Source organism: Lathyrus oleraceus, chromosome 1 (genome assembly GCF_024323335.1).
Source record: "Lathyrus oleraceus cultivar Zhongwan6 chromosome 1, CAAS_Psat_ZW6_1.0, whole genome shotgun sequence".
Lineage (NCBI taxonomy): Eukaryota > Viridiplantae > Streptophyta > Magnoliopsida > Fabales > Fabaceae > Lathyrus > Lathyrus oleraceus.
Genome location: NC_066579.1, coordinates 418,832,466 through 418,860,262, shown reverse-complemented (window position 1 = coordinate 418,860,262; position 27,797 = coordinate 418,832,466). Strand labels below are relative to the sequence as shown.

The 27,797-nt window shown below is 35.4% G+C and overlaps 1 protein-coding gene and 1 non-coding gene across 2 annotated transcripts; both read left to right on the top strand.

Moving 5' to 3' along the window:
- The first annotated feature begins 2,134 nt into the window (after positions 1 to 2,134).
- Positions 2,135 to 3,285, top strand: LOC127078087 (uncharacterized). The gene has a single exon (XM_051018761.1). It carries the CDS (start codon positions 2,296 to 2,298, stop codon positions 2,938 to 2,940), a length of 645 nt encoding a protein of 214 aa, XP_050874718.1. The 5' UTR covers positions 2,135 to 2,295; the 3' UTR covers positions 2,941 to 3,285.
- A 7,144-nt stretch (positions 3,286 to 10,429) lies between these two features.
- On the top strand, positions 10,430 to 10,534 carry LOC127117110 (small nucleolar RNA R71). Its single transcript, XR_007801870.1, has one exon. It is a non-coding gene; the product is annotated as a small nucleolar RNA R71 (small nucleolar RNA).
- The last annotated feature ends 17,263 nt before the right edge of the window (positions 10,535 to 27,797 follow it).

The following is a 27,797-nucleotide window of genomic DNA, read 5'->3' as shown; positions in this document are numbered from 1 at the left end:
CGATCTACACTGCACTGCCAATAGTTGAGATCTTCTCAGAAACAGATCGAAGACACTAGAGTACTCTAAAGAAGGAGAAACATCATTGCTAGTTAGAGAATGAAGGCAAGTCGATCACTTTCAACGCCACGTTATGACTTCCAAGAGAGGCGTTTAATGTGTCCATTCCTGATAACGTCAACATCTCGTCTAGGGCGTCCACATCAACAGATCCTGTGTCCAAGTAATGACGCGTCTCACAAACCCCCCTCTTACAAAGCTGAGATAAATGCTTGGGAAGAAATTGTACCGAGCTGTCCGGAAGGCCCAGAAAACATAGGCCCAACGAAGGAGTAACAAGCTATTGAATGTGGAACATGTATACCCTTTTTCCTTCACATCATATGTAGCCCCTCACGAGAACGTCATGCTAACAACTCAGATTTATCCAACGACTAACTGCATCACACGTTATTCCATACGTGTGTCGTTATCAACCATTTCCCTTATTTAAAAAGGAAAATGTTCCACTTCACATGTATTCCAATTTTTTCTCATTCAAATTCCACTTTTCACTCTCTTACTGACTTAGGCATTGGAATGGAAATCTTGCAGGTCAGTCCCTTCTCCACTGCATTGGAAGCTGCGAACCATCGTAATAGATTGTGAATCCATTATTTTCGATCAACTATATACTAATGCATAACATTTCCATAAGGAGAAAAGGTAGGAACAAAAGGTTTATCATCAAACCTATGGCAAAAACTTAGTCTTTAAGGAAGAACCTAGTGAATGGTCAAGCCTAACATAAAAAAGCTCAAGCCCAACACGCGCGAGCACAAGTCCAACATAGTAGTGATGTCTTGAGACACATTTCAAAAAAATTATTAGAATTTCTCAATCATTGTCACAGTCTCTAGATTCATGGAGTAAATCACTTCATTTCCCCCATTAATCGGTCAAATCTAATATACATAAGAGATAAAAAAATCAGTCCTCATAAGAGAACTAAAGCTATAAATACATGGTACCGCAGAGAAAGAAAAATGAACGATATTGTCGTATTAGTGAAAAAAAAAACTTCTTTCAATATATTTCCAAAAGAAGGATTTGTACTATTTTATTGATAAATACAAAAATAAATTCAAATGATTAATTATCAAATCAAATTTTAAATTATTTTTGTCCGTCCTACATGTAACTAAAAAGAATTAAATTGGGTCAGAGCAAATTTTGTAGACTAATTTGCATGTTTACCCAACAAAATCATCATATTTCTTCTTCCAAAATTTATCTAATTATATAGAAGACCTTCATAAATAAAACATTTGAACTAGAAAATCATAATTCTGATTTGTCCTTTTTGCCCCCCAAAATATTCACCCACAGTCAAAAAAAACAAAAGCATTAAAATCGTTTTCATGAGTTTCAATGGTAGGCATGACATGAGATGAAAGTCTCAAAATGGAAAGTCCCAATTAAGATTCCCATGTTTCACTTGGGTTCATTTCCATTATCTTCTCTTCCGCCTCAAAATTAACCAGTTATTATCCCACACACCACCACAATGACGTGTCATTAACGACAAAGTCTTGTATTATCATGCTTCGTTTAATTTTAAATAAATCTTATGTATTGCCATTACCTAAATTTAAAGTCTTTTGTTTTATTAACAAATTATACTAATGTTTTTTCTCCATCACCAATATTCAGTATATTAAACCAACTAATTCGATTCGATTCTAATATTAAATAATTTCAATTTCTTTTCGATCATTATTACAAAAAAATCGGATTAAAATGGAGTACTTATTAAATTCAACAATAATCACCATTTAATTAAGTAACATTTGGTAACTAGTTAAATTAAATCAATTTTTACTATGGTGTTTAATAAATTTTATTTAATGACAAATTAATATATTTGAAAAATTGAATTTAAATTACAAAAATTATTTTTATTTAATTTCTCAACTGAATTCTAGATTATTGGAGCGGTTTCCCATGGAAGGATTAAAGTACAAATGAAACCGAAATTTACAGTGCAGTAATTTTAATATTACACCAGAAAAGAGTAAATTCAGATAAAATGAACACTAAACTCAAATTCAAATTAAAATGAAATTCCATCATTATATATAGAGAGCAAGTTGCAACCATTTTTTCCTCAGCTCAAGCTTAAGAGCAATGGACTCATAACATTAGTAGTGGAAATATTAAAAAATTGTGAATAATTATTTTTGTATCTACCATTTTTTTAATTAAATCTCATAGTTTCTGAATTCGCGGCGGCACAACCTATTTCCGCCGCCGTAGATGGCGAAAGGTCGGAAATTAACTACCAGCCAAAGCGAGCGTTTCTTAGGAACATACGGTTACTCTCACAACCAAGGCTCCACTGTCAACGATCCTTCGGAGCTTCGAGAAGAGGATATCTGGTCCACTGGCGGTGGTGATAGCAGTGAACATGACTTGAATTTCTCCGACGAGTGGGATTCGACAAACGCGGACACTGTTGTGAGTAACGGCGGCTCGTCCTATCGTGACCGGCGTCGGATTACTCGGAACGGCGACGGGAGCCGCCAATTAGGTGGTTTGTCGCTCGCGTTTGAAGATCCAGCGGATCATACCTCCGCGACGGTGACTGCAAGGATCGTGCATCAGTTCCGTACGCACGAGAGTGTGGCGTCGTCGCCGCGTGGACGTCAGATGGCAACATCGCTGCCGGTGAACGTGCCGGACTGGAGTAAGATACTCCGAGTTGACTCGGTTGAGTCGCTGCACGATGATAGTCTCGATGACGATGACGATTTGGGGATGGTTCCGCCACACGAGTACTTAGCGCGTAGTCGTAAGACGGCGGCGAAGTCGGTTTTTGAGGGTGTGGGTAGAACTTTGAAAGGTCGTGATTTGAGCCGGGTTCGTGATGCTGTGTGGAGTCAGACCGGGTTCGATGGTTGATTGTCCGGTTCAGGTTTTTTTGTGTATTAAATAGTTCTCGCTTCGCCTTCTTTGTAATTTTAGTTAATTATTGTTATTTTGTTATTAATAATGTTATGGTTAATTAATCAAATTCCACTTGTGGTTGTTGGTTAATGAATTTGATTAATTATTATTAGTAAGGGTGGTTTATGGGCAATGATTCGGTTGGTTGGACTTGGGTGATTAGAGTCCAACTCAGTGGCCAGTGAGCCTAATTATTAATTAAGCAGCAAGCAAGTGCTAATTAGCATGTAATAATTGATAATAAATTGTAATTTGAATTGCTGAATTATGATCAAGGTCATTGTCTCATGTTTAAGAACACTTCAGTTTTGATTTTGTATAATTATGTCTTCTGTTTGTTCAGGTGATTTTGGATAATTAGGTTAGATTTTGTTAATTTATGAAAGGGAAAGCTCCTCCATACATTATACATATGAGGATCATGAATCCAGAGCAGAAAAAGATGACTAAGTTTCTTTACCATTTGCAACAACAAAAAAACACTTACAGTACTTCTTAACGAATGATACTTAAAAATAAGTTGAATAAAATCAATATATTTGAATTAAATTTAAATTAATATATTGTTTTAATTAAATATATGTCTATTTATATATGACACTAACATCTATTATTCATAATATTCTTCCTCAGCTGTTTACCACTAAAATATGTTTAAAGAAATTTAGTGAAAATCTACTGAAGAAAAAAAGTATAATATTCTTTTAAAATAATTTTTTATTTTAATTGAATATCATTTTTATTATAAATAAAGATAAAAAATTTATATTAGTTGGTTAAAAAAATTATTTGAGAGTGATTTTTTGAAAAGGTCAATATGATTATCACATGAACAAATTTGTTGAGTGTTTATATTATCATTTTTCTAAAAATCGGGAGTGAAATATATTTTTTTTAAAGTGTGTTTTGTTCGATCTCCTTTAATGTAACCATAGCGAAATAAAACACAATCTTACTTTTGAAGCTTATTACTTCTGAAATCTTAGAATTTCGTGTTGATAATGTGGTACATTCTCAAGTCACTATTATCATAAATAAATTTGATAGTTTTTTTTTACATTTGACAATTAATATGAACTACATACATTAATGTCAAATGTATCAAAAATGTCAAATTACTTATAATAATGACTAGAGAGTGTATAAAATAAAGCAAAATAAGCAAAAGTGTAAGAGAGAGAAATCATAATATTTTTATTATGGTATTCACAAATATCTAATTACACAATGATATAAGTTATGTTTCGCTCAAGAATAAAAAATCAAAGGTGAAACAGTGATGTGAGGTCTTAAACCGGTGGAGCAAGTTTCGATGCGATAAAGAGGGGACCGACATGCAGTGTTAGCACTCTAACATTCAAGTCAGTGAGAAATGAAGAGTAAAGTGAGAGTGAGAATGAAATTGAATTATACGTTTTCCTTCACATGAGAAACTTATATATGAAAGTTGGTTGAGATATCCATGGCCTAGATCAGATGTTGGGCTTTCTCTTTGACATTTGACCAACGTAGAACATTTCCCCCCTGACTTCTCATGGTGTAGCAGCGGAAAGTATTTAAGAGAATTGGGTCGAGTTTCTCATATTGGGGTTGCTACATGGAGAATTGGACAAAATTTGGTAGTTGTCGGGAATAACTTAGGGAATCGGTGCATTAAATGTTAGTCTCATCATTAAGCCATTTCACACGATCTTTCTAACACATGGCCCTAGGTTTTTGGACTAAGTTGTGGTGCTTCCTCCTAGGATGCTCAACTACACTCAAACTTTATAGTATTCCCAAGGCGAAATCTAACGGTTGTTTTTCGTCTCCCAATTCTCTTTCATTTTGAGTAATTGATTAACTTGTCTTGCTCTCATATATAAGGGTCATTTAGTGTTTCAAACACTCTTTTCACTTTTTCTGCAAACCATAACTTTCTTCTCTTTTACAAACTCTGATTTTCTTCTCCGAGCTTCGACAACACCCATTTTACCAGCTTCTTTTCTTCTTGAGGCCTACATTTCATGTTTCATCGTAACCTCTGAGTCATCTCTCTTTAACTATTACCTCCATTTTCGGATCCTTCAAGTACCATATCTCTCTCTGTTACAACTCATTGTTCCCCTTTCGTTGTTTTAGATATGGCCAACATAAGAGATGCACCTGTAAATATAATAGATATCCTCAATAGTGATGATGATTATTCTACTATTGAGATAATGAACCCAAGAATGCCAAACATTGACCCTTTAGAGGTTAGCCAAACTATCACAAACCTTATCATGTTTAGTAATAACTCTGGATCTGGCGATGGTTTCATTGAAGATGGTAGTGAATCTTTTAGTTCTCATCATGTTGAAAGTATAAACGATTCCTCCGAAGGAAACAAAGGGATCAAATGTGGCAGTCCCATTGTTAGGGGTACGAATGTCAGCCTCTTCCATTCTATACGACCTTCTATAGATCCAGAACCTCCTGAGGTCTCCTAGAACGAACAAATGACTCATTATTTTACTAATTCCTTTTGGGTGGTGAACGGACAAGATCCCAATGATAAAAAGGTCAAGGGATCACATTGATTTCCAAATCCATTTTCGGGTTTGATCGGCCGTAAGTGAGCGACAAATGTCAGAGTAATAAAAAGTATCGATCCACACGGACCAACAGTTGATTACCAAATTCTGTTTATTCTTTGTAAATCTAGAGCAACCGAAAGTGAGAAAAGTGGACTATTTGAGTGAAAAATCACTTAAATGGAAAACATCTTATTTAAAAAGCACTTTTGGAAAAACGACTTAAATGAGAATTTCTTGAAAATAATGATAAAAAAAGAGCTTAGGGTCATAGTTCTTATTTTTGATGTTTCCATATGATTCAAATTACATCCATTACGAGAATCTCAGCGCGTTTATAGGAAAAATATCTTATTTTGAACAACGCCTACTTTCACCAGCGTATTATTCGTATCCTTCAACAAATAATTCGTCGGCTTTCGCACGTCCAAATTATTTGTCAAAGGGGCGTTTATAGTGCAGCTACAAAGGTGGAACAATCCTCAATTACGTTCGAGTGCTTTCGTGACTTCAAACTTAATTGTTAGAAAACTAGTTTTCAGGTACCGAAACACATCCTTTCAGGTTGTATTTAGGCGATTGGTTATTCTTTTACTTTCATAATAAGAATTAGAAATAGAGATTCAAGTTTCTGAAATAATTGTGCATAAGTTTCTCATAATTGACTAATAACGACTAAACAGATAATCTATAAATAAGTTCTAGGACCCTTAGCCCTAAGAGGACTCACTCATGATGAGGGATAACTTATTCAAAGCAATTTTCATGATAGACAACATAATCAAGTAATCAACAATAAGAAAAAGCAATATTGAAAAGAACTGACTAAAGGACAAAGGAATGCTTCAATATAAAGTTGATCCAGTGCTCTGAAAATAGAGACTTGTACAAAAGGAGAAAAATAGAATGTACAATTGAAACTGAAAATAATCTTGGATCCCCATAACTAAGTACCAACTCTTAGTTTTATAGCTTATTCTAAAAACTAAACAAAACATATGCTTCAAGGCCCTTTAAAAACAGAATAATACCAAATTGGAATGTGAGGAGTGACAAATTCAGCATCAAATTGATCCATGAAAGGAAATAAAAGTCTCAAAACACGTTTGCCTGCTACGAGCCGTAGCACGTGCTACGGGCTTCTGTAGCAGGCTATTGCCACTGTGCTAACATTAAGAAGTGAGAATAGGGGATTTGGCTCTGCTGCTACAGCCCGTAGTAGGCCCCTGACTCTTAGCTTCAAAATATACTTTGTACCCCTTGTCGTTATCTTTCATTTGTCGTCGGTCCCACGCCATTCTGAGTTACGATGCTTTAGATATGATTAAAATACCACATGTCTATCATGATATGTAACATGCTGAAAAACATACTTTGACTTCCTCCAACCGGAGATTTCTCCAAAATTTCGTTTTCGCTCCGTTTCTCTTGCTTTTGATCCCTCTTTGCTTGGATGCTCATTAGACCCTGTAATTCACAATAAAACACAAACTAAAGCATAAAACATGACAAATAAAAGGAAATCACACAAAATGCTGTAAAATGCTAAAGGAAAACTACTAGAAAGGGCGATGCAAAAACTTATCAAACTCCCCCAACTTATATCTTGCTTGTCCTCAAGCAATAAAGCTTGCATTTATGAGTTTTTGGTTCAAGCGGTCACATCATGATAAAGCATATGAAAACAAAGTCAATGGTACTCATACACGAGTCTTTGTTCCGATTGACTATGCCTAATTCTCTTGGTAATCATCCGTCAATTAAGGTATTACAAGAACACTAACCGCAGTAAAACCATAACCCAAGTTTCCCTTTTGAGAACTTCTCCAACTATGCTTTGGGCTTAAGTCACTTTTTCAATTTTCTTCCTCTTTCATTCGGAGAATTGTATTAAGGCATTTGCAATTATTATTTCCCTCACATGTACAAGATCGATCAAGATTTTTTTTTCTAGGCAGCTTTTTATTATATATATTTTCGATGATTTTACGCACATTGGCGTTTATTGGTCCACTTTGGGACGACAATTGAGACTCGACCTCCATTAGTCTAAATAATCGGGTGATGGTTACCTAACTTAGAAGGTCTAGTTGTCTTTCTTGCCTTTTTCATCATTTTTGGTGTCCAAATTATTTGTTTCTCAACCAACCATACATACATGCAAGTATTTTTAATTATGCCAGACTGTCAATATAAACTAATCGAGAAATACTTCTCAGAGTCGAGTACTATGGCACAAATCTACATGTTGGACTCACGTCCTTACTCTGGGAGACCTAAGGTGTTTGGGTCATACATAAGTTTTCGAAAATTTCCAATGTCCCTAGTCCTAGCATTTCTTCCCTCAAACTCTATATACTTTCTCACCTCTCCCACAACTTAATTTTGTCATAAAAAAATCACGGTCTTAGTATTGAGAAAACTACGAAAAGTAAGTCTTAATGCATCAATCAAACTAGAAAACTATAAAACAAGAAAGAAACGTGAACAAAAAAATGCAAGGAATAAAAGTGCAAGAAAATAAATAAGTACCCCCAAACTTGAACTAAACATTATCCTCAACATTTTGGCGCAAGCAATAGGAAATATAACTCACAAGAACATCACTCGGGAGGTGGGAACCACAACATGAGTTATTGCATCATTGCTTGGACATCATCCAAGACTACTCCTTGTCGTGTTTTCTCTTCATTCATAGCTTTTTATTAACTAAAATAAAAAAATAAAACAACAAGAAAACAAATTAGTGCAAAAAGCATGGGTTGTCTCCCACGAAGCATTTTGTTTAAGGTCGTTTAGCTCGACCATATACACCCTCAACTTAAGAGGATATTTCCTTCAAATTTTAATCCTTAGCACATCCCTTAGCCATTAAAGAGACCCAATTCACTCTATACATCCATGCCATACAACCTTCTTCTCTTCTCCTCCTCCTATGAGGAGGTTCATACTTTTGGTCCAGGTTTTTAAGAACTTTCTCTTTCACTTTCTTTTTCCCCTTAGACTCATTCTTATTTGGCTTTAGACGAGCCTTATTGTCCTTGGACTTACCATCTTCCTTAAAATACACATTATTGCCTTGGTTAGTGGGAATAGAGTTTTCCCTCAAGACCCCTTCCAAACCCTTAGCTTGGGTATCAATTTTCTCAACCTTAGTATTATCAGGTAACCTCTCTTCTAACTTAGCGATTGGAGGAGGTTCCGATGGTTTTTCTTGAACCCAATCGCTTAACAAGTCAACCAAATAACAAGGGTCCCTTAAAGAACTATTCTTCAACAACTTTTCTAAAATGAATTCAATCTTCTCATCTCCTACCTCAAAGGCCAACTTCCGTTTCTTGACATTTATGATGGCCCCCGTCGTAGCTAAGAAGGGTCCTCCTAATATTATAGGGATTTGACAATCTTCATAGATTTCCATAATGATAAAGTCAATCGGCACATAATACTCTCCCACTCTCACCGGGGCATCTTCTAGCACACCTATGGGATACTTAACTGATCTATCGGCTAGTTGCAAAGATACATTGGTAGGTTTCAAGTCTCCCATGTCCAACTTCTTACAAACGGACAAAGGTATTAGGCTAATACTAGCTCCTAAATCACAAAGAGCTCTATCTAAATCCATGGTACATATGTGACAAGGGATAAAGAAACTTCCTGGGTCTTTTAGATTAGGGATAACCATGTTTTGGATCACGACGCTACGATCAAGGGTCATAGCCATGGTTTCATGGTCCTCTAGCTTTATTTTGTTGGAAAGGATCTCTTTCAAGAATTTGGAATATGAGGGAATTTGGGTTAACACGTCGGTGAAAGGCACATTGAGGTGGATCTTCTTGATAAGTTCCATAAACTTTTTGAATTGGGCTTCCACCTTGGCTTTCACAAGCCTTCGTGAGAAAGGAACAATAAGCTTGTAGGGAGGAGGATCAACATAGGTTGTTTCCTTATCAACCTCTTCAACAACCTCCTTTTTGGGCGGTATTGGCACACTAACTTCAACCTCTATCTCTTTATAACTAGAACTACCCACTTCCTTACCACTACGAGTTGTCATTGCATTTAAATGTCCCTTAGGATTTTGTTCGGGCTGCCCTGGAAATGATCTGGGAGGGACGGAAGAAGCAGATTATTGTTGTGCCACTTGGGAGATTTGGGTTTCCAACATCTTGGTATGAGTGACAATATTATCTATCTTAATGGTCAATTTCCTAAGCGTCTCATTGGTGAGGAGGGTTTGTTTTCTAAACTCGTCATTTTGATGGGTTTGTGCCAAAACAAAATTCTCGACCATAAGTTCAAGATTAGACTTCTTAGGTTCGGGTTGTATAGCCTTTTGGAAACCCGAAGGTCCCAAGGCTTGTTGGGGGTTATTGTTCCTATAAGAGAAGCTTGGGTTATCATACCACTCCGGATTGTAAGTATCGGAGTAAGGGTTGTCACGTTGGTTATTGCTCATAAAGCTGGCATTCTCTTGGATAGATTCTCCTGTGAGGATCATTTGACAATCTCTATCGGTATGTCCATTAACTCCGCATATCTCACACTAGAGTGTGAAGGGGGAAACCGAAGCAATAGGGGTTGGAACAGTAGGTGTGGAAGGTGCGAAACTGAGACTTTATATCTTTTGGTAAAGAGCGTCTACCTTAGCGTTCATGTGATCAAATGCATTAACCTCATACATACCACTGGTTTTGGGAGTAGGCTTAGCGGCGACTTATCGCACACTTCCCCATGAGTGGTGATTTTTGGAAATCTCTTCTATCAAATTGTAAGATATATCTTGAGGGATATTCATAAGGGCTCCTCCAGAAGCCGCGTCAAGGGTCATCCTTGTAGAATAAAGGAGACTATTATAGAAGGCGTGGATTATCATCCATTTTTCGAGCCCATGGAAAGGGCAGAGCCTTAAAAAGTCCTTAAAACGCTCTTATGCGTCAAACAAAGATTCTCCATCTTCTTGCCTAAAGTTGTTGATCTTATTTCTAACTTAGGCCATTTTACCTGGCGGAAAGTACCGCGCAAAGAAAGCAGCTTTTAGTTGAACCCAAGAACCTATCAAATTGGCAGGCAAGGATTGAAGCCAAGCTTGTGCTCAGTATCTCAAATAAAAGGGAAATAGTCTTAGGTGAATAGAGTTCTGGTCGACGCCATTTTACTTAACAATACCACAGTTATCGACAAAAATTGATAGGTGTAAGTTTGGGTTCTCCAAAGGTAACCCTGAAAATTGATCCTGTTGGACCATACCTATCAATGAAGGTTTAAGCTCGAAATTATTTGCCTCAATAGACGGGTGCATGATACTGCAGTGTGGTTCCTTTTTCGTAGGAACCGCATAATCTTTTAAAGGCTTCGTATAAAAAAAAAGAATTCAACCATTATGGGTTGTCTTTGAGTTTAACGCCTTTCTCGTAAGAAGCACTTGATCTCGTTAACGAGTTCGACTAAATTTTCAGCAGAACGCTTTCTTCGCATACAATAGTAGCGGAAACACTTAAGCAGAAAAATAAACTCTAGTCTTTACGATGACTAAACAAAATTTTAATATCAAGCACAATTGGTCCCCGACAACGACACCAAAAACTTGAAACGCCGCAAGTATGCGACAAATGTTAGAATAATGAAAAGTATCGATCCATAAGGAGAAAATGTTAATTACCAAATTCCGTTTATTCTTTGTAAATCTAGAGCAGCTCAAAGTGAGAAAATGGACCATTTGAGTGAAAAATCACTTAAATGGAAAATAGCTTATTTAAAAAGAACTTTTGGAAAAATAACTTAAATGAGAACTTCTTGAAAATGATGATAAAAAAGGAGCTTAGTGTCATGGTTCTTATTTTTTATGTTTCCTTATGATTTGAATTACACCCATTACGAGAATCTCAATGCGTTTATGGGGAAAATAACATATTTTAAACAATACCTGCTTTCGCCAGTGTATTATTCGTACCTTTCGACAAATCATTCATCGACTTTAGCACGTCCAGATTATTTGTTGAATGGTCGTTTATAGTGTAGCCACAAAGATGGCACAATCCTCAATTACGTTTGAGTGCTTTCGTGACTTTGAACTTAATTGTTAGAAAACTAGTTTTCGAACACCGAAACACATCCTTTCAGATTGTATTTAGGCGTCTAGTTATTCTTTTACTTTCATAATAAGAATTAGAAATAGAGATTCAAGCTTCTAAAATAATTATGCATAAGTTTCTAGTAATTGACTCATAACGAATAAACATATAATCTATAAATAAGTTCCATGACCCTTAGCCCTAAGAGAACTACTCACTCATGGTGAGGGATAACTTATTCAAAGCATTTTTCATGATAGACAGCATAATCAAGTAATCAACAAAAAGAAAAAGCAATACTGAAAAGAACCTGATTAAAGGAAAATGAATGCTTCAATATAAAGTTATCTAGTTCTATGAAAATAGTGACTTGTACAAAAGGAAACAAATAGAACGTACAATTGAAACTGAAAAATAATCCTGGATCCCCACAACTAAGTACTAAATCTTAGTTTTATAGCTTATTCTAAAAACAGAATAAAACATCTACTTCAAGATCCTTTAAAAACTGGATAATGCTAAATTGGAAGGTGGGGAGTGACAAAATTAGCATCAAGTCGATCCAGGAAAGGAAATAAAAGTCCTAAAATACACTTGCCTGCTACGAGCACCCGTAGCAGGCCACTGCCACTGCGTTAACATGAAGAATTGAGAAGCGGGATTTGGATCATCTACTATGGCTCGTAGCACGTGCTACGGCACCCGTTGCAGCCCCATGATTCTTGGCTTCAAAGTATCCTTTGTAGCCCTTAATGTTAGCTTTCATTTGTCGTCAGTTCCATGTCATTCTGAGTTACGACGCTCTAGATATGATCAAAATACCACATGTCTATCATGATGGGTAACATGCTGAAAAATATACTTTGACTTCCTCCAACCGGAGATTTCTCCAAAATGTCATTTTCGCTTTGTTTCTCTTGCTTTTGATCCCTCTTTGATTGGATGCTCATTAGATCTTGAAATTAAAAATAAAACATAAACCAAAGCATAAAACATGACAAATGAAAGGAAATCACACAAAATGCGGTAAAATGCTAAAGGAAAACTACTAGAAAGAGCAATGCAAAGACCATTTATTAGGGTTCATGATCAACATTATCCTTTTCATGGAAGTTGGGAACACATGATGTGATAAGAGTGTCATGGTCTGGTGGTGCCTATTGATGTTGCTCAATACCATTAGATAGAGGCGGAATCAGTGGGGACAATATGCTTTTTCAACAGTGCTGACTGTTTGAAAGGCATATACATAAATGTGGATCCACCTTTTGACTGGTCGAACTCTCGCATTGATACTTATAAGAGGAGCTACAACTCTTTCGACGGGTATTCGATTCCATTCTATGAATGCTTTTTCTCCAAGTTGAATTTCAGGGTTCCTTTTAATGATTTTGAGGAGGGGTGCTGAAGCATCTATAAATTACCCAGTCTTAGAAGTTCTAGTATTAATGGGAGTATTTGGAAAATGAGAATTCTTTGAATCTATTTTTCAACATTTTCAATGTGACGTGGACCTCTACAACTAGTGATCAATGTCAGGGGTTGTTTTCACTTCATTATTTATCGGCGACCTCTATGACCCCATAGGCTCACTCCATATTCTGGAAAGTCCCAGAGGGTGACACTTCCTTGACTGGCCCCTTAGGCTTAAAGCTAGTGAAATGCAAGGATCGAATCTGGAGATGCTAGGTCTAAAACCATTTCAATCGGGGATTGATGAATTATGCTTACTCAGCTAACTCTCTGACCCTGGAGGAAAAGTCGTTGAAGTAAGAATTATTATCCTTCTAGGAGATACTGGGCTACATAGAGGGATTCGACCCTTCAGACATACTACCTACTTAGCAGAAGAGGAAATTTAATAATACACTTTCAGTTCTAGAGGCAACCACCTATCTTAAGAGGAAAAATCTCTTTGGTGAGGAGATCAACTATTTTTATGTTTTATTTTTTCATTCTCATAATATTATGATGACCACCTTTTAATATATTTTGCAAATAACATGTCTTCCCTCAAGAATATCTTCAAGAGAAGGAAAACCCTGAATGAGGATAAGGTAAAGGCCTGTGAGGAAAACTTGACATAAGTGAGGAATGAATTTTAATACTGTTGATATCAGCATCTAATATACTTTTGAAGCCTTCAAAAACATTGTCAACTAGGTAGAGTTGTTATTTTCGGGCATCCAAATTCTTAGGGAGCCGATGGACCCTGAGAAGGAAGTCGTGGACGTAACACTCCGATTTTGATTTTAATATTTTATTTGAGTTTTAGAATGATTTAATTTAATTTAATTAGTATTATTGAGGTTTTTGGGTTTTAATAGAAAGTATATATATTTTTATTTGTTTAAAATAGTGTAGAAAGTGGGAAATTGTGATTTGGAGGAAAATAGAAATTACTTAAAATTAAGGGAAGCAAATAAAATTTAGTAAGAGTTGAGGGAATTAATAAAATAAAAATAGGGTTCTATTTAAGTATAGAGAGAGAATAGAAAAGGAAATTTTTTGGTGAAACAAGGTGTCAACATAGTTGAGAGGAAAACCCTGGCAGAGTAAGAGTAGGAGAGGAGTCTCCATAGCCAAAGCTTCAACCTTTTTCTGTGAATTCGAGGTAGAGGGAATTGTTCATGAAATGAATGTTTAAGCATGAAGGATAAAGGGGAATCCTTATCCTCTTTCATTTTTTTCCTTCCTTTTCCTCAATTGATGAGAAATTTGAATCTTGAGATGGTTTATCCAAGAAGCACTCAAATGAACAGAAGGTTAATGCCAGACTTTTTTGGTTAAGAGATTTTGAAGTCTCTATTCGCTGTGCTCAAAATAAAGTCCTAACCTGATTAATTAGGAAAATAATTCTCTTTCTATGTGATTGAGCAAAACTCCTTAACATGAGCTTAAGGTAGGAAAGTCATGAACAAGTTTTTTAGGAATTGAAGTCTCATGCTTGAGAGCAGAGCAGGAAGTCTCAAGCTGGGTGCTTGAGCATTTAAGTCTCATGCTTGCGGGAAGAGCATGAAGTCTCGGTCAGGGTGACTGAGAAGAAAATTATTAACGTGAGCTTAAGGTAAGGAAGTCCTTAACATGGTGTTTAGGCAAAATCTTGAGAAGTTTAAACAATTTCCTTGCCTAAACACCATGTTCAGGACTTCCTTGCCTTAAGCTCACATTAATAATTTTCTTCTCAGTCACCCTGCCTGAGACTTCATGCTCTTCCCACAAGCATGAGACTTCAATGCTCAAGCACCCAGCTTGAGACTTCCTTCTCTGCCCTCAAGCATGAGACTTCAATTCCTGAAAAACTTATTCAGGACTTTCCTACCTTAAGCTCATGTTAAAGAGTTTTTCTCAATCACATAGAAAGAGAATTATTTTCCTAATTAATCAAGTTAGGACTTTACTTTGAGCACAACGAATAGAGTCTTCAAAATCTCTTAACCAAAAGAGTCTGGCATTAACCTTCTGCTCATTTGAGTGCTTCTTGGATAAATAGGTACACAAAGGTTTAAATTCTTGAGAAGAATGTGAGTTGTTTGCTTTTAAGTGTGGAAGAATGAGTTGGTCATTCTTCTTCTCTCCTTGCACAAATTTTCTCTTGCTTTGCCTTTATGTTCTGATGATCTTCCTTGATCATTTTTGCTCTTCTCTCACACACTTAACCCTTGTGGTTATTTTTATATTTAGTGTTTGTTTCTTATATTTGTGTTTTTTGAATAAACATAGTCTCTCTCTCATTCCTTGTGACATTGACTGCTTGCTTCAAACGATTCCAATCTTCATAGCTATGCTGATCTTTGTAGTACACTTATGCTTAGGTTCAGCATATGAACGAATTAAGTAGAATCATCAGAGTCTGGAAGCTTGGTTTTGATCCTTCAGATTCATAACAACTTTGCTTCATTTAATGGTTCTTCTTAGTGATTAACTTGATTTATATCAAGTTTAATGTCTTTTGATCCTGCACACTAGAATAACCATTAGTAAATCCTATTGTTCTTTAAATACTTTGTTATCATAAAAACCTTTTAAGAGCTTGAACAAATCCTATTCTAACAATCCCCCCTCTTTTGATCATGACAAACAAATGTATTTAAGAATAATGGTTAATGATTTAATTAACACAGTCTAACATAAGAGGTTGAGGTTTGTAAGCTCCCCCTTAGTTAGACAGACCATTATGGTGAGGTTTGTAAGCTCCCTTAAGTTTGATAGTCCATTAAGACGAGGTTTGTAAGCTCTTCTTAACTCCTTATATATGTTAATTTAATGCTATAATTTTAATTCAGAAAGTCTAACATAAGAGTATGTGGTTTGTAAGCTCCATCTGAGTTTGACAGACCTTAGGTTGAGGTTTGTAAGCTCTTCCTTTAGTCTTGACAGTTCATTAAGGTAAGGTTTGTAAGATTTTCCTTAAAACCTTGTATTTGTTAGATTAAAATTAGTCATTTAAGTTCGATAGAATAAATCACAAAAAAATAAAAATAACATAGAGCTTATAAATCAGAAGTTGTTTTGGCAGAAACTGTTTTGTTCAATTTCTGATGCTTTATTCTCTTCTTAAATACTCTATGCATTTTCTCCCCCTTTGTCATTATCAAAAAGATTTACGAAAGAAAGAGAAGAACAATAAAACTGAGAAAAAATAAAATAGCTTAAAAACACAAAATTTTAAAAGAAGTTGATACCAAAAACAATTAAAGACGAATTTGATACCAAAATAAAAATATTAAAATCTTTCCAGAGACAGAAGACGATTTAAAACAAGTTTAAGAATCTGAAAGATAAGACAGAAACAAAATTAACATATTTTTCAGAAGAGACACTTTTTCTAAAACTGATAAAAATTATTTTGAAGATACTGGAAGAAATTCTCTACTTCTTATGGTAGATCACTACCGTTTCAGTTTTCAAGGAGTAATTACGATTTAATATAGCATGCTTAATTAGTGTTTGACCTTTAGATTTTCACAGATCAGAAACTTAAACTCACAAGGTGTTTGATCTCTAGAAATTTTGTAATAAACGCACATGTTCAGGCCAGAACACAAATCCTTATTCACTCAATCATACATATATTTTAATATGAACACAACTTCTAAACAATCTTCTGCTTCCATTGTTTCAGGGGCTTTTCTTGTCTCTGATGCAACTTCAGATCAGAATGTCACACCCTCTGAAGATATTCTTTCAATCTTTCTTTCTTGGGCACTGAAGCCACAAAGGAAGATTTAGAAGAAGAAGTCCAAGAGAAGATTCCAAGAAGTGTTTCATTTTAATTCAGATGATGAAGAGGAATTAGATTTAGATTGGAGAAACTTTATCTACGATTGTAGACTTAGGATAATGCTATAAACATCTTTTTCATTTTAGTTCGATGATGTTATAAACATCTTTTTGTAATCATTCCTTTAGTTCGATGAAGTCCTTTTCCATTTTTAATTAGCATACCCTTCTTTAATCACTAGTTAATTCCTTTATTGCAAACTGATTTAAGAAGTTCAGAATTCAGAAAAGAAAACAAAAGACAACACTCTTTACTTGATATTTCTTTTTCATTCGATTCCGTTGAATCTAAGTTCTCGAGTAGTTTGACATCAGAAGTTGATTCCGAACTACCTCCTCTTGAGAACAAAGATTAGATATGTTTGATAGATCAAACATATCTTTAAGAGAACACATAACTTGTTTCGAAACATGAGCATCTGAAGTGACTTCATCAACTTCACAGTCAGTTGCATAAGCAAAAGTGGCTGAGGTGATGATGAAAGATACATCAGAAAAGTTCAGGAGGAGGTGACAAGCTTATCATCAAAAGCTTTACTCCATAATCCTTTGATCAACCTTGAGTAAGTATTGTACATCCCATAAATTATTTGGGCGACCGAGGTATGAAGTCGTAATTTCTATATCTAACCAAGATATCCATTCTTTAATGATATGGTCATCTTTGAACCTCAGATCGACACAAATAGACCGACCCCTGATGTCGGGCAGTCGGGTTCCTTAAGACAGTTAAAGGGGCGGTATAAGGATCATATGAAGATTAAGAAATGATATTGTACATCCCAGATTTTAAATGGCTGGCCGAGGCAGGAAATCAAAAATGTCAAGCATTCTTAAAACAATAGGAGCCGAGGTGCATATTCCGGGCTTGATCGGAAAGAAAGGTCAGGCACATGCCATCACTACATCCTGGGCTATGTCCTTAGATCGAGTGTGGTCCGAATAGCCGGTAAGGGCTTTGATTATGGTTGTTACAAGATCCAATAAGTCACTTTATCTGTTACGACACCCTACATAAATTAAAGAATAGTTACAATTATTAAGAGTTTGGACGTTACAAAAGTGTTTAATGGTCATTAGACCAATCAAACTAAAGTTATACTATAAAAGGGAAGCAAAAACCAAAACAATGGAGAAGGGTAAAACAATGAATAACATAAACAAGAGAAACCCTGTGAAGAAAGCTTGGACCACCAACAATGATGACCATGAACTTTTAGGGTCTGTTTGGATTGATGGAAAGGGATGAAATGAAATGGAATGGAGTGGAGTGAAGTTATATTCCATTGTTTGGTTTTACAAAATAATGTATGAAATGGAATGGAGTGTGATGGAACCACTTCCATCCAATACCACTTTTTTAACCTATTTTTCATTCTCCCAAATTGGAGTGTATCCAATGGAATGGAATCAATGAATAACACATTTACAATTTTGTCCTCAAAAATTTCAATTTTATTAACCGTTCTTATTCTTCATTCTTCATTTCACGTGACATTTTTCTATTTATTCACTGAAACTCTTCTCCTTTCCAGATCTGCTTCTTCTTATATCCTAACAAGGTATGTCATATTTCATGGGTTGCTTTTTTTTCATGATTTATAATGCTAGTTAGTACCTTTTAAAATTATATCTGTAGTGCTATAAAAATTGATTTTGCAGTGCTATAACATTTCTGTAGCATACAGTAACATACCTACAATAAAAATTGGATTCTTAGTGTTATAAAAAATAGGATTTGTGTTGTATAGAAAATAATTATTAGTAATATAAATTATTGATTTGCTATAAATATTCTTAATAATACAAATTATTGATTTTAGCAAAACTTGATTTTGTTTATTAAGTATGGTGTGAAAAACTTATGCACTAGTTAAGTATTTTGTTTATTAAGTTTATATATTTAAAATTTATGATTATATATATATATATATATATATATATATATATATATATATATATATATATATATATATATATATATATATATATATATATATATATATATTTAAATGTTAAGTTGATATTTTTATTATTATATATATTATTTTATTGTGTGAATGTTGGATCTATCAATATTGTAGTGGAATGAATTTTTTTAATCATTATATGTATTATTTTAAGTGTTAAGTGTTTAAGGATATAAATAGAATAAAAAATTATAATAGTTTCCCGCTCCGACCAATTTCCAAACTTTGCAATGAAATATTAGTTCTGTTCCGTCGTAAAATATCCAAACAGTGAAATGAAGTTTATGCTCCATTCCATTGCACTCCGATTCATTCCATTCCGTTATATTCCGCTTCACTCCATTAATTTTAAATTATTCAAACATAGTCTTACTCATTATTGACATTTCAAATTTTAATATTTTTAAGAAGAATATTTGACCCACCGTTTGACTCAGATAAAATTCTTCCGGACCACTCATAAAATTGTTTAGAATCTCTAGAACGACTGTGGCTAGCGGTGACAGTGACTGTTCTAGGTGTCCTATTCGTCCACACTCAACTTCCAATTTCACCTTCGTGGTTTAAAACGCAATAACCACAAATCCCGTAACAATGATCTTAGAGTCGTCGTATACTCGCATCAAGGCCAGACACCAATATGGCCCAAACACATAATATCGTTAATGTATTTTCTCTTTGTACCTTCAATTCTGTTAATTCGATCGACAACCACAGAGTTGGATTATTGTGGCAGCGGCATGTCGACCCCTTATGTATAAACGGAAGCGTCGTCTAAAGTCTAGAATGAGGGATCCACAGAAGCCCTGAAGATCGCTTCAGTTGGTTTTGTTTTATGGTGACACTGACAGGAGAAGTCATCAGCATCGTCATTCACAGATAAGTTAGCTATACTTAGCTGTATGTTATAATAATTGCTTATAATAGTAGCTTTTCCAAATACCGGTTTAAGCCTAGTATAATTGCTGTTAATGATAAGCAAATTGTCATAATGTTAATAGAAGAATGAATCATTTGGGAAATTGATACGCATACGACATATGTCTTTATAATCGTGAAGTCAAAATTAAGTTATTATGAGCTGTAGAATTAGAATCAATCAATAATAATTCAATTATAATTCTAGTTATGGTTTCTGTTAATTCATTTGTTGCAAAACCATGCAGCTTTTGATTGCGTTGTTGTTCTAAGCCAACTACGATAGTGTGAATGTTGCATGTAAACAGGAACACTTTCAGAAACTGTTTGGTTACTGCTAGGTTTGTTACAACTCAATTGTCGGTTACATAGCTTTGTCCAGATAAGTTCCTCATCTTTGTTTTCAATTGATTCTTCTAACTCTTTGTGTTTACTTTAAGAACATGACATTAGGAACTGAACTCATGTTGTGTCCATTATTGTGTAGTGATGGTGACTGATTAACTGTTATGTCAGCTATTCAACAGATAAAACCATTGTTGTGATTCATTTCATAACAATACCTATGGCCGACCAAGATTGATTGGGGTTATATATCCATTCTGAGGGAAGAACGCCTGTTGTATGTCACTTCGTGGAGCTTCATTTCCGTTTTAAGAATATTCCTGTCCATAAACTCAGAATATTATTAAGTCCATCATTGCTAATGCTGCTGCAAAAGAACCTCGTATAACTACTTACCTTCGAGACTTCAGTTCCATGATTGCTTTGTCAAGAGTTGTGTGATGCTTCGACTTGGTTAGATGACAGTGGAAGCATTATTAGTAAGAACAAGTATTGTTATACAAATTCCAGTTGTAGTAACACGCGTGTTCCTATGTATCCTTATGACCGGTTTAAAGTTTCCACGCTTTAAGGCTTTGTTTCAAATTGGGATAGCAATCTTGATGAAGTTGATAAAGACTTTCCGACTATGATATCGGTGTAGGCACATCTAAAAGGAAGCATATCAGCAAGATCTTTAGAGTCTGCTATTATGGAGATCGGAAGAGTTTCGATCTGAACCAGGAGCAGGTGCAGGTCTGGTTTGTCCAGAAAGTGCAGTTTGAGAGGCCCTTTATTTTGCATCAAGCAAGTCTTGGAATATCATCGAAGTTGTGAGCTGACCAGCAGCGGGTCTTCTATACATTCTGCATACCAGAGTTATTTTTCTGCTATTTCAGTTTTGCAGGAATTTGGTCTCATTTTGTCATAAGGTTTGGCTTGCTTTCGGTACTGCCAAAGGATATTGTGGATCATCTATATCAATTCGAAGTTTTTATTGACAGCGGAAGAAATGCAGTTAGCGGAGCCAGAGTCGTGATGTTTGCTCGCATTTGGGTAGCAATGAACAATAATTTATTTAGAACCAAGGCTGTTCCTGTTGAACTTTGTTTTGCTGCTGTCAAAAGGTGATCGGGAGTGGAGTCCAGGTGAGGTTTAAACTCATCATAGGAGCCGCTGCAAAGGATGACTGAGCTTAGTTGAGCAGCAAGTGAAGACTTATTCTATTGTCCTATCAGCGGGACTGACCAGATTTAGTTTTGAAGCGGGGTGCCGTGCCAGGTCCATAGTGGAATCAGGTTGCAGCAGTCAGGTTGTTTTGTTGAGTGTTGGCAGCATATCGGTCCGGTAGTTTTTGCAACTAATGGAATCGGTTTTTTCTGTGGAGGGTAGCCAATGCTTTGTGTTTAGTCCAGCAGCAGTTTGCTCAAGATGGATGGAGTTTTTTGTCTCACAGGCTCAAGTTTACACAGATGAGCGCATTATTCTGACTGAGATGTTTGAGTTTGCAAATTTCTTAATTTTATGCTGCTATTTTTTGAGTTCTCCTAAATAAGGAACAATATCTATATAGTAAATTGTGTTATTGCATTAGCTTTCAGGATCCTTATGCAGGTTTATGAATAATTTGGCAAAATCACAAAGAATAGTTGAATTATTATGTAAAGAGATTAAAATATAACATATCTCTCGCAAAAAGGTGAATGGTGCCATGACACATCGGGGGTATCAAAGTGTACGCTAACAAAAATCATGAAACTATCAAGCAAAATCGCCGATAAAATTATAAGGTTGTATAAATACAAGTGTATGTTGTAAGTTAATTATCTTTGTTGTTGGATTATGTGAGATAATTTATTTCCCATTTATAAACTAATTTAGGACTTACATTAAACAAATGGGCGTTGCTCCTTTCCCCTGCGTGGGTAAGAGGAATCTCCTCTTTCAAATTTATACTTAAATATGCAAGAAGGGAAAGCTACAGCCGAAGAGGGAGGATACAAGCTTCATTTAAATCGCACAAGATTGTTTCTCAAACTTGCGCAGGTCCATTTGATCCTATAACGACCAATAAACATTGTCTGTAACGTATAAAGCTACTAAAACCCATGAAGGGTACAATGACCGGGCGAAAACATACATTCCAGCAAAAGCAGGAGTCAAGAACAATGCAATCCTCCAACATAAATTAAAGTTCAAGCGCACTTGAAGCCTCTGGCATAATCGACTTCAGCTGGGTAACGTTTAATGAAATCTCTGGTCTAACTAAAGTCCAAGCGCACTTGAAGCCTCTGGCATAATCAGCTTCGGTCGGGTAATGTTTAATGAAACCTCTGGCCTAACTAAAGTCCAAGCGCACTTGAAATCTCTGGCATAATCGGCTTCGGTCGGGTCATGCAAAATAAAAGTCTCTGGCCTCCATTTAACGCCAACCCTCGATGGAGCTCTGAACGTTGGTCATGCAAAGTTAACATACCTCTGACTTTAAAGCGATTTGGTTAACTTACTACTGACCAAATATCTGACATGATGTACTCGGAGTTAGCTGGTTTGTGTTTGATATAAACAAGACCCCTCAAATCATTTAGGTTAGACGTTGGGGCTTCAAACCTATACGATACAAACTCAAGCTAACTCACTCGGAGTCGACCATTTTATCTGATTTCCATTAGAACAAATAAGGTGTTATCAAGGAGATAAAAATGTATCGTGGCTACATATCCAAAAGGATTAACACGGTGACAACTAAAACAAAGAGCTCGATTTACGCTCAAGAACGAATCATTGATTCACTAAGAATCATTATCCTACATATATCCCGGTCATGGTGTGTCAACCTGACTTCAATGGTCTAGGATTGACCGAATCTTATTTAATCAGAGTATTGTGATGGAATCCGGTAATAGAGCCCGAATTACCACAATGCTCAAAACCTACATGGGGTAACACAAATCTAAGAACAAAACCAAGTATTGGAGTGATTAAAACAGAGCTTCAATAGACTGAGACCCCAATGGGGCCCTCCGGCTTCTCCATGTTTGGGACTCGTCGAGTTCTATGACGACTAAGATGGTAGAGGATCCTTAGGGTTCTCCGATTTCTCCATAAAGAACTTACCAGGATCTACAACGATCATAAGTCGATACCTCACTAGGGCTCTTCGGCTTCTCTATGACCAGAACCCGCCGGGTTCTAAGACGACACCATATCAAAAGTCTACTAGGAATCTCCAGTTTCTTTATTAAAGACGTAGTGTTCTGCGACATCATTAAAATAATAGATCTTTCAAAGACACATTTAGGGTTTACCCTTCTCCTTAGTAAAACAAAAATACGCTTTGGGCTTAAAGGTAAGATAATTATCAAAGATCAGTAGAAGTAAATCAAAATACAATACTTTTATAAATCTGAGGACCTCAATAGGATCCAAACCTATTGCGGGAGAAAAAGAGAAAATCTGGAAAAAAGATATGTCCCGTGTTATACAAGATTTTCCACGATCATTCACATCGTTGTACCGATTTAGAAAGTATAAGCAGGTAATAGTAGGCCGAGTTGCACCTTATCTTCAAATGGTGAATAATATTCCAGGCTTCTTTTGTCCGGACATTTCACCCTTTCAGGATTCATACCCGGGGGGCTTCTGTACATCCTAAAAATTATTTGGGCGGCCGAGGTATGAAACCGAAATTTCTATACCTGTATGAGATATCCATTCTTTGTCGAGATGGTCATGTATGAACCTTAGACCGACACACATAGACTGACCCCTGATGTCGGGCGACCGGGTTCCTTAAGACAATTAAAAGGGCAGTCTAAGGATCATATAAAAGTTATGAAATGTTAGTGTACATCCCAGATTTTATATGGCTGGCCGAGGTAGGAAATCATAAATGTCAAGAATTCTTAAAACAATAAGAGCTGAGGTGCATATTATGGTCCTAGCCGAAAAGAAAGGTCGGGTGCATGCCATCACTATATCTCAGACTATGTCTTTAGATCGAGTGGGGTCCAAATAGCCAGTAGGGGATTCTTATTTCTGATTATGGTTGTTACTGGATCCAATAAGTCACTCTGTCGGTTACGACATCTTACATAAATTAAATAATAATTACGATTATTAAGAGTTTTGACGTTACAAAGGTGTTTAATGGTCATTAGACCAATTAAGATAAAGTTATACTATAAAAGGGAAGCAAAGACCAAAACAATGGAGAAGGGGGAAACGATGAATAATAGAAAGAAAAAAAAAGCAACCCTGTGAAGAAACCTTGGACCACCAACAATGGTGACCATGAACCTGTACCCATTATAGACACTCCAACCATATATTTACGACCTTCCTTGGCTAGAATCAGGGAGGTCAGCCAGTTTTAATGTTCCTAGCAAGAAAAAGTATGACCAAAGAATATTTTGGAATAGCCATCCCAACCTTGTTTAGAAACACAACTTTGAAGATCATATCCTGAGGTACTCATTTTTTCAAAGTTGACCACCCTTTCATTGATGTCATCCAGATAGTTTCTCAGGCTAAGGTTGGATCTGGAAGTCATCTCAGGTTGGACAGGGATTCAGGAGGAAGGTTTTTTTAAAAAACACAGATCAAGGTTGCGCAATTGTGTCAACCAGGTTTGAGGGGATATGTTATAAAACAAGAATAAGAAATTTAGATTGAGAAAGATCAGTTTAAATAGAAATGAAAAGGCTTAACAAGAGAGTAAAAATATTTACGACAACTAGATTTTGAAAAAATAAAACACATAAAATCTTATGGAAAACAAACAATTAAGATAAACAAGTACAAAGAAAAAGTAAGACATGACAAGGAAGAGAGGACACAGAGAATCCAAGGAGTAAAGTATTACAAGTCTACAGATTCTGCCTAAATAGCTTCACAGCTAGCATAGCAATTTTCAGACACATGAATTTTTATAAAAGTTATAAATAATCCTTATTCTTTTTCTTAGTTTTCAGAGGCTACATATAATCAGAGTATGTTTAAGACTTTGATGTAGCTGCTTTTGATTAGCATTAGTCTTTTATTCTGCCTTGGAGTAGTACTAGTGACCATAGTACTTTTATTCTTCATTTCTCCAGACTTCAACTATCCTTCCTCTTTCAGAGTTCAGATAAGAAACTAGGCTTTCCTCTTGAAGATGATGTATTCATTTGTTGTCCAGACATTAGGAAAGATGAACTAACAGAAGCATATCAGCAAACACAAATTCAGATTTTGGTACCCACTACCTTATGAGTCCTTTTATGTTTATTAGAATGGTGATGAGTATTGATGTTTTGTTTTAGGTTCGAGAGGAATCAATGACGAGTATTAAAGTTGGAGGTGTAGACGAGTATTGCATATATTTCCGTAGCATTCATGCATCATGTATATCTGAGATAGGAAGGACTTCGACCCAGTAAAAAGTAGGAATTCAATCCAGTGACGAGTAGGACTTCGGTCCAGTGACGAGTAAGACTTCGATCCAAGTGACGAGTTGGATCTTTCAATAACACACCTTTGAATATCCGAATTATTGGTACCACATGCATGGGAGGATATGAATACATTGCATACATAATTGTATTTGTGATTGATTAATATTGTGAACAAATTGTATGATTGTTTAACTATGCTAATTGTATTATCCTCGTTGTTTAATACACCGTTTATATATGTGAATGTATTCTCACCCCTTTCTATTTTCTGTGTTGTATTATATGACTATTATGCATATCCCTAAGTAGAGACCGAGGAACATTAGCTGATGCTTGTGTTGCAGGATGGCATAATTTCCTTTCTTCATTATTTATCATTCCACGTTTGTTTAGTTTTTGCGTGCAACACTAATAGTGTAACATTAGGTTGGGAATACCTTATTATGTTTTTCTACGAGTTATTGAATTAACTGTTTTATGGTTAAGTAAAGTGATTTTCTATTCATGACACAATTGGATTTATGTTGAAAGTTATTTTTCGCTGCTATCATGATTTGAGAATGTTATGCTGAGAAATGTAGCATCCTTTCGTATTTTATAATTTTGCATTATTTATAAATCATGTGTTTGGGGTTTGGGGTGTTACATAGTTGGTATCATAGCATGTTGGTCAAGAAGAAATGGCAGGCACAAGCGAGACCATGTTGTTTCCTGAGTTTGAGGAAGGAAAGAATTTGAGGTTTATATTCGCTAATCAAGTAGAGATGTCCCTGAAGCAAAATGACCAGGTTTTCATGATGTTAACTTCCTTGAGACTAGAAAGTGGAGTTGGGATCGATAATATGCCTGTTGTGTGTGAGTTCCTTGATGTTTTTCCCGAGGATATTAAAGTTACATACCAAACAACATATGTAAAATCAAAAGGCAATACATATCATTCCAAAAATATACAAGAGAAATAAACATATTCTCACTCATATGTTTCATAGATATTTTCATTATATGTAAATGTGCATCTTAACTTGCAAACACACTAAGCCACAAATTATTTAAGCTTCATGTCAGCACACTAATCAACAAAAATACATGCACAATATAATATTAAAGCAATACACGTAATGGTTAGAAAGTTTCCTTAGTGTTGCGAGTACCACTACTGGAATTCCTATCTTCAATATAAAGGTCCATAAATATTTATCATTTCATGCATAGTGTACGAGTTAGGTCAAAATGTGTTCATTACAAATAATACCCAAAACATACTCAAGAGTCGAATAGTTCAATGCCTACTTTTATTCTCGACCGTTACATATCTTGAAACAAAATTCACACACCTCTTAATCATCAATGGAAATTCTCCTAGAGTAACCTCGGGCAATTAGGGTGTTTTATTGCTTGTGTTTTATGTCTATTATATTGCAACTTAGTCCCTCACAATAAACCTCTTTTTAAAATGAGTTTTACATGCATAAAAAAGTCCTTTGACCAAAGCCAACGTAGTTGACTCGAATTAAAAGAACGTATGATTCAAATAAGGTATTTTTTTCAACATGATTGGAATCATACAGTAATCTGATTCAAATCACGATAAAAAAATTTCTCAAAAAAATTTCTCTGGGAAACATGATTTGAATCATGGTTTTGTTTGATTCAATTCTTGAAGATTACTTATAAACTTTTATGTTTCAAAAAACATGATTCAAATAATGTATATGTGTGATTCAAATCATGTATACATGTGATTCAAATCATGAGAGTCATTTTGCAAAATGAATTCAGTTTGGGAAACATGATTCGAACAGACACCATTCATAAAAGAAAACTTATATGACGTTCGTTAATATTGGGAAAGTTGGTTCCTTGAGTTTTCTGAGTCACAGTGATTTGGTAGGTTGGTTGTTGCCTTGTTGGTTGAACCATTTGATATGTTTGATATTGTTTAAAAAAATGAATTTGTATAGTTTCTGAGTCACTTTGGATATGTTTGATTGGCACACCTGATATAAATATGTATAATTTTTGTTATGGTATATAATATGTGTCATTTTGGTTTTAATGTAAATATGTATAATTTTTATCTTAACATTGTAGCCACTTTGTATATAGTATAAAATGTGTCATTTAGGTTCTGTTTTACAAAAATACAAGTTATAACCAAAAATATGTAAAATTAAAAAGAACTATATTTTTAAAAAACAGGGGATTTCACATCGGTTAACAGTCTCAACCGATGTGAAAAGTTGTCCCCTA

Excerpts from the sequence above, each read along its gene's own strand:
- LOC127078087 (XM_051018761.1), top strand. The coding sequence starts at position 2,296 with ATGGCGAAAGGTCGGAAATTAACTACCAGCCAAAGCGAGCGTTTCTTA.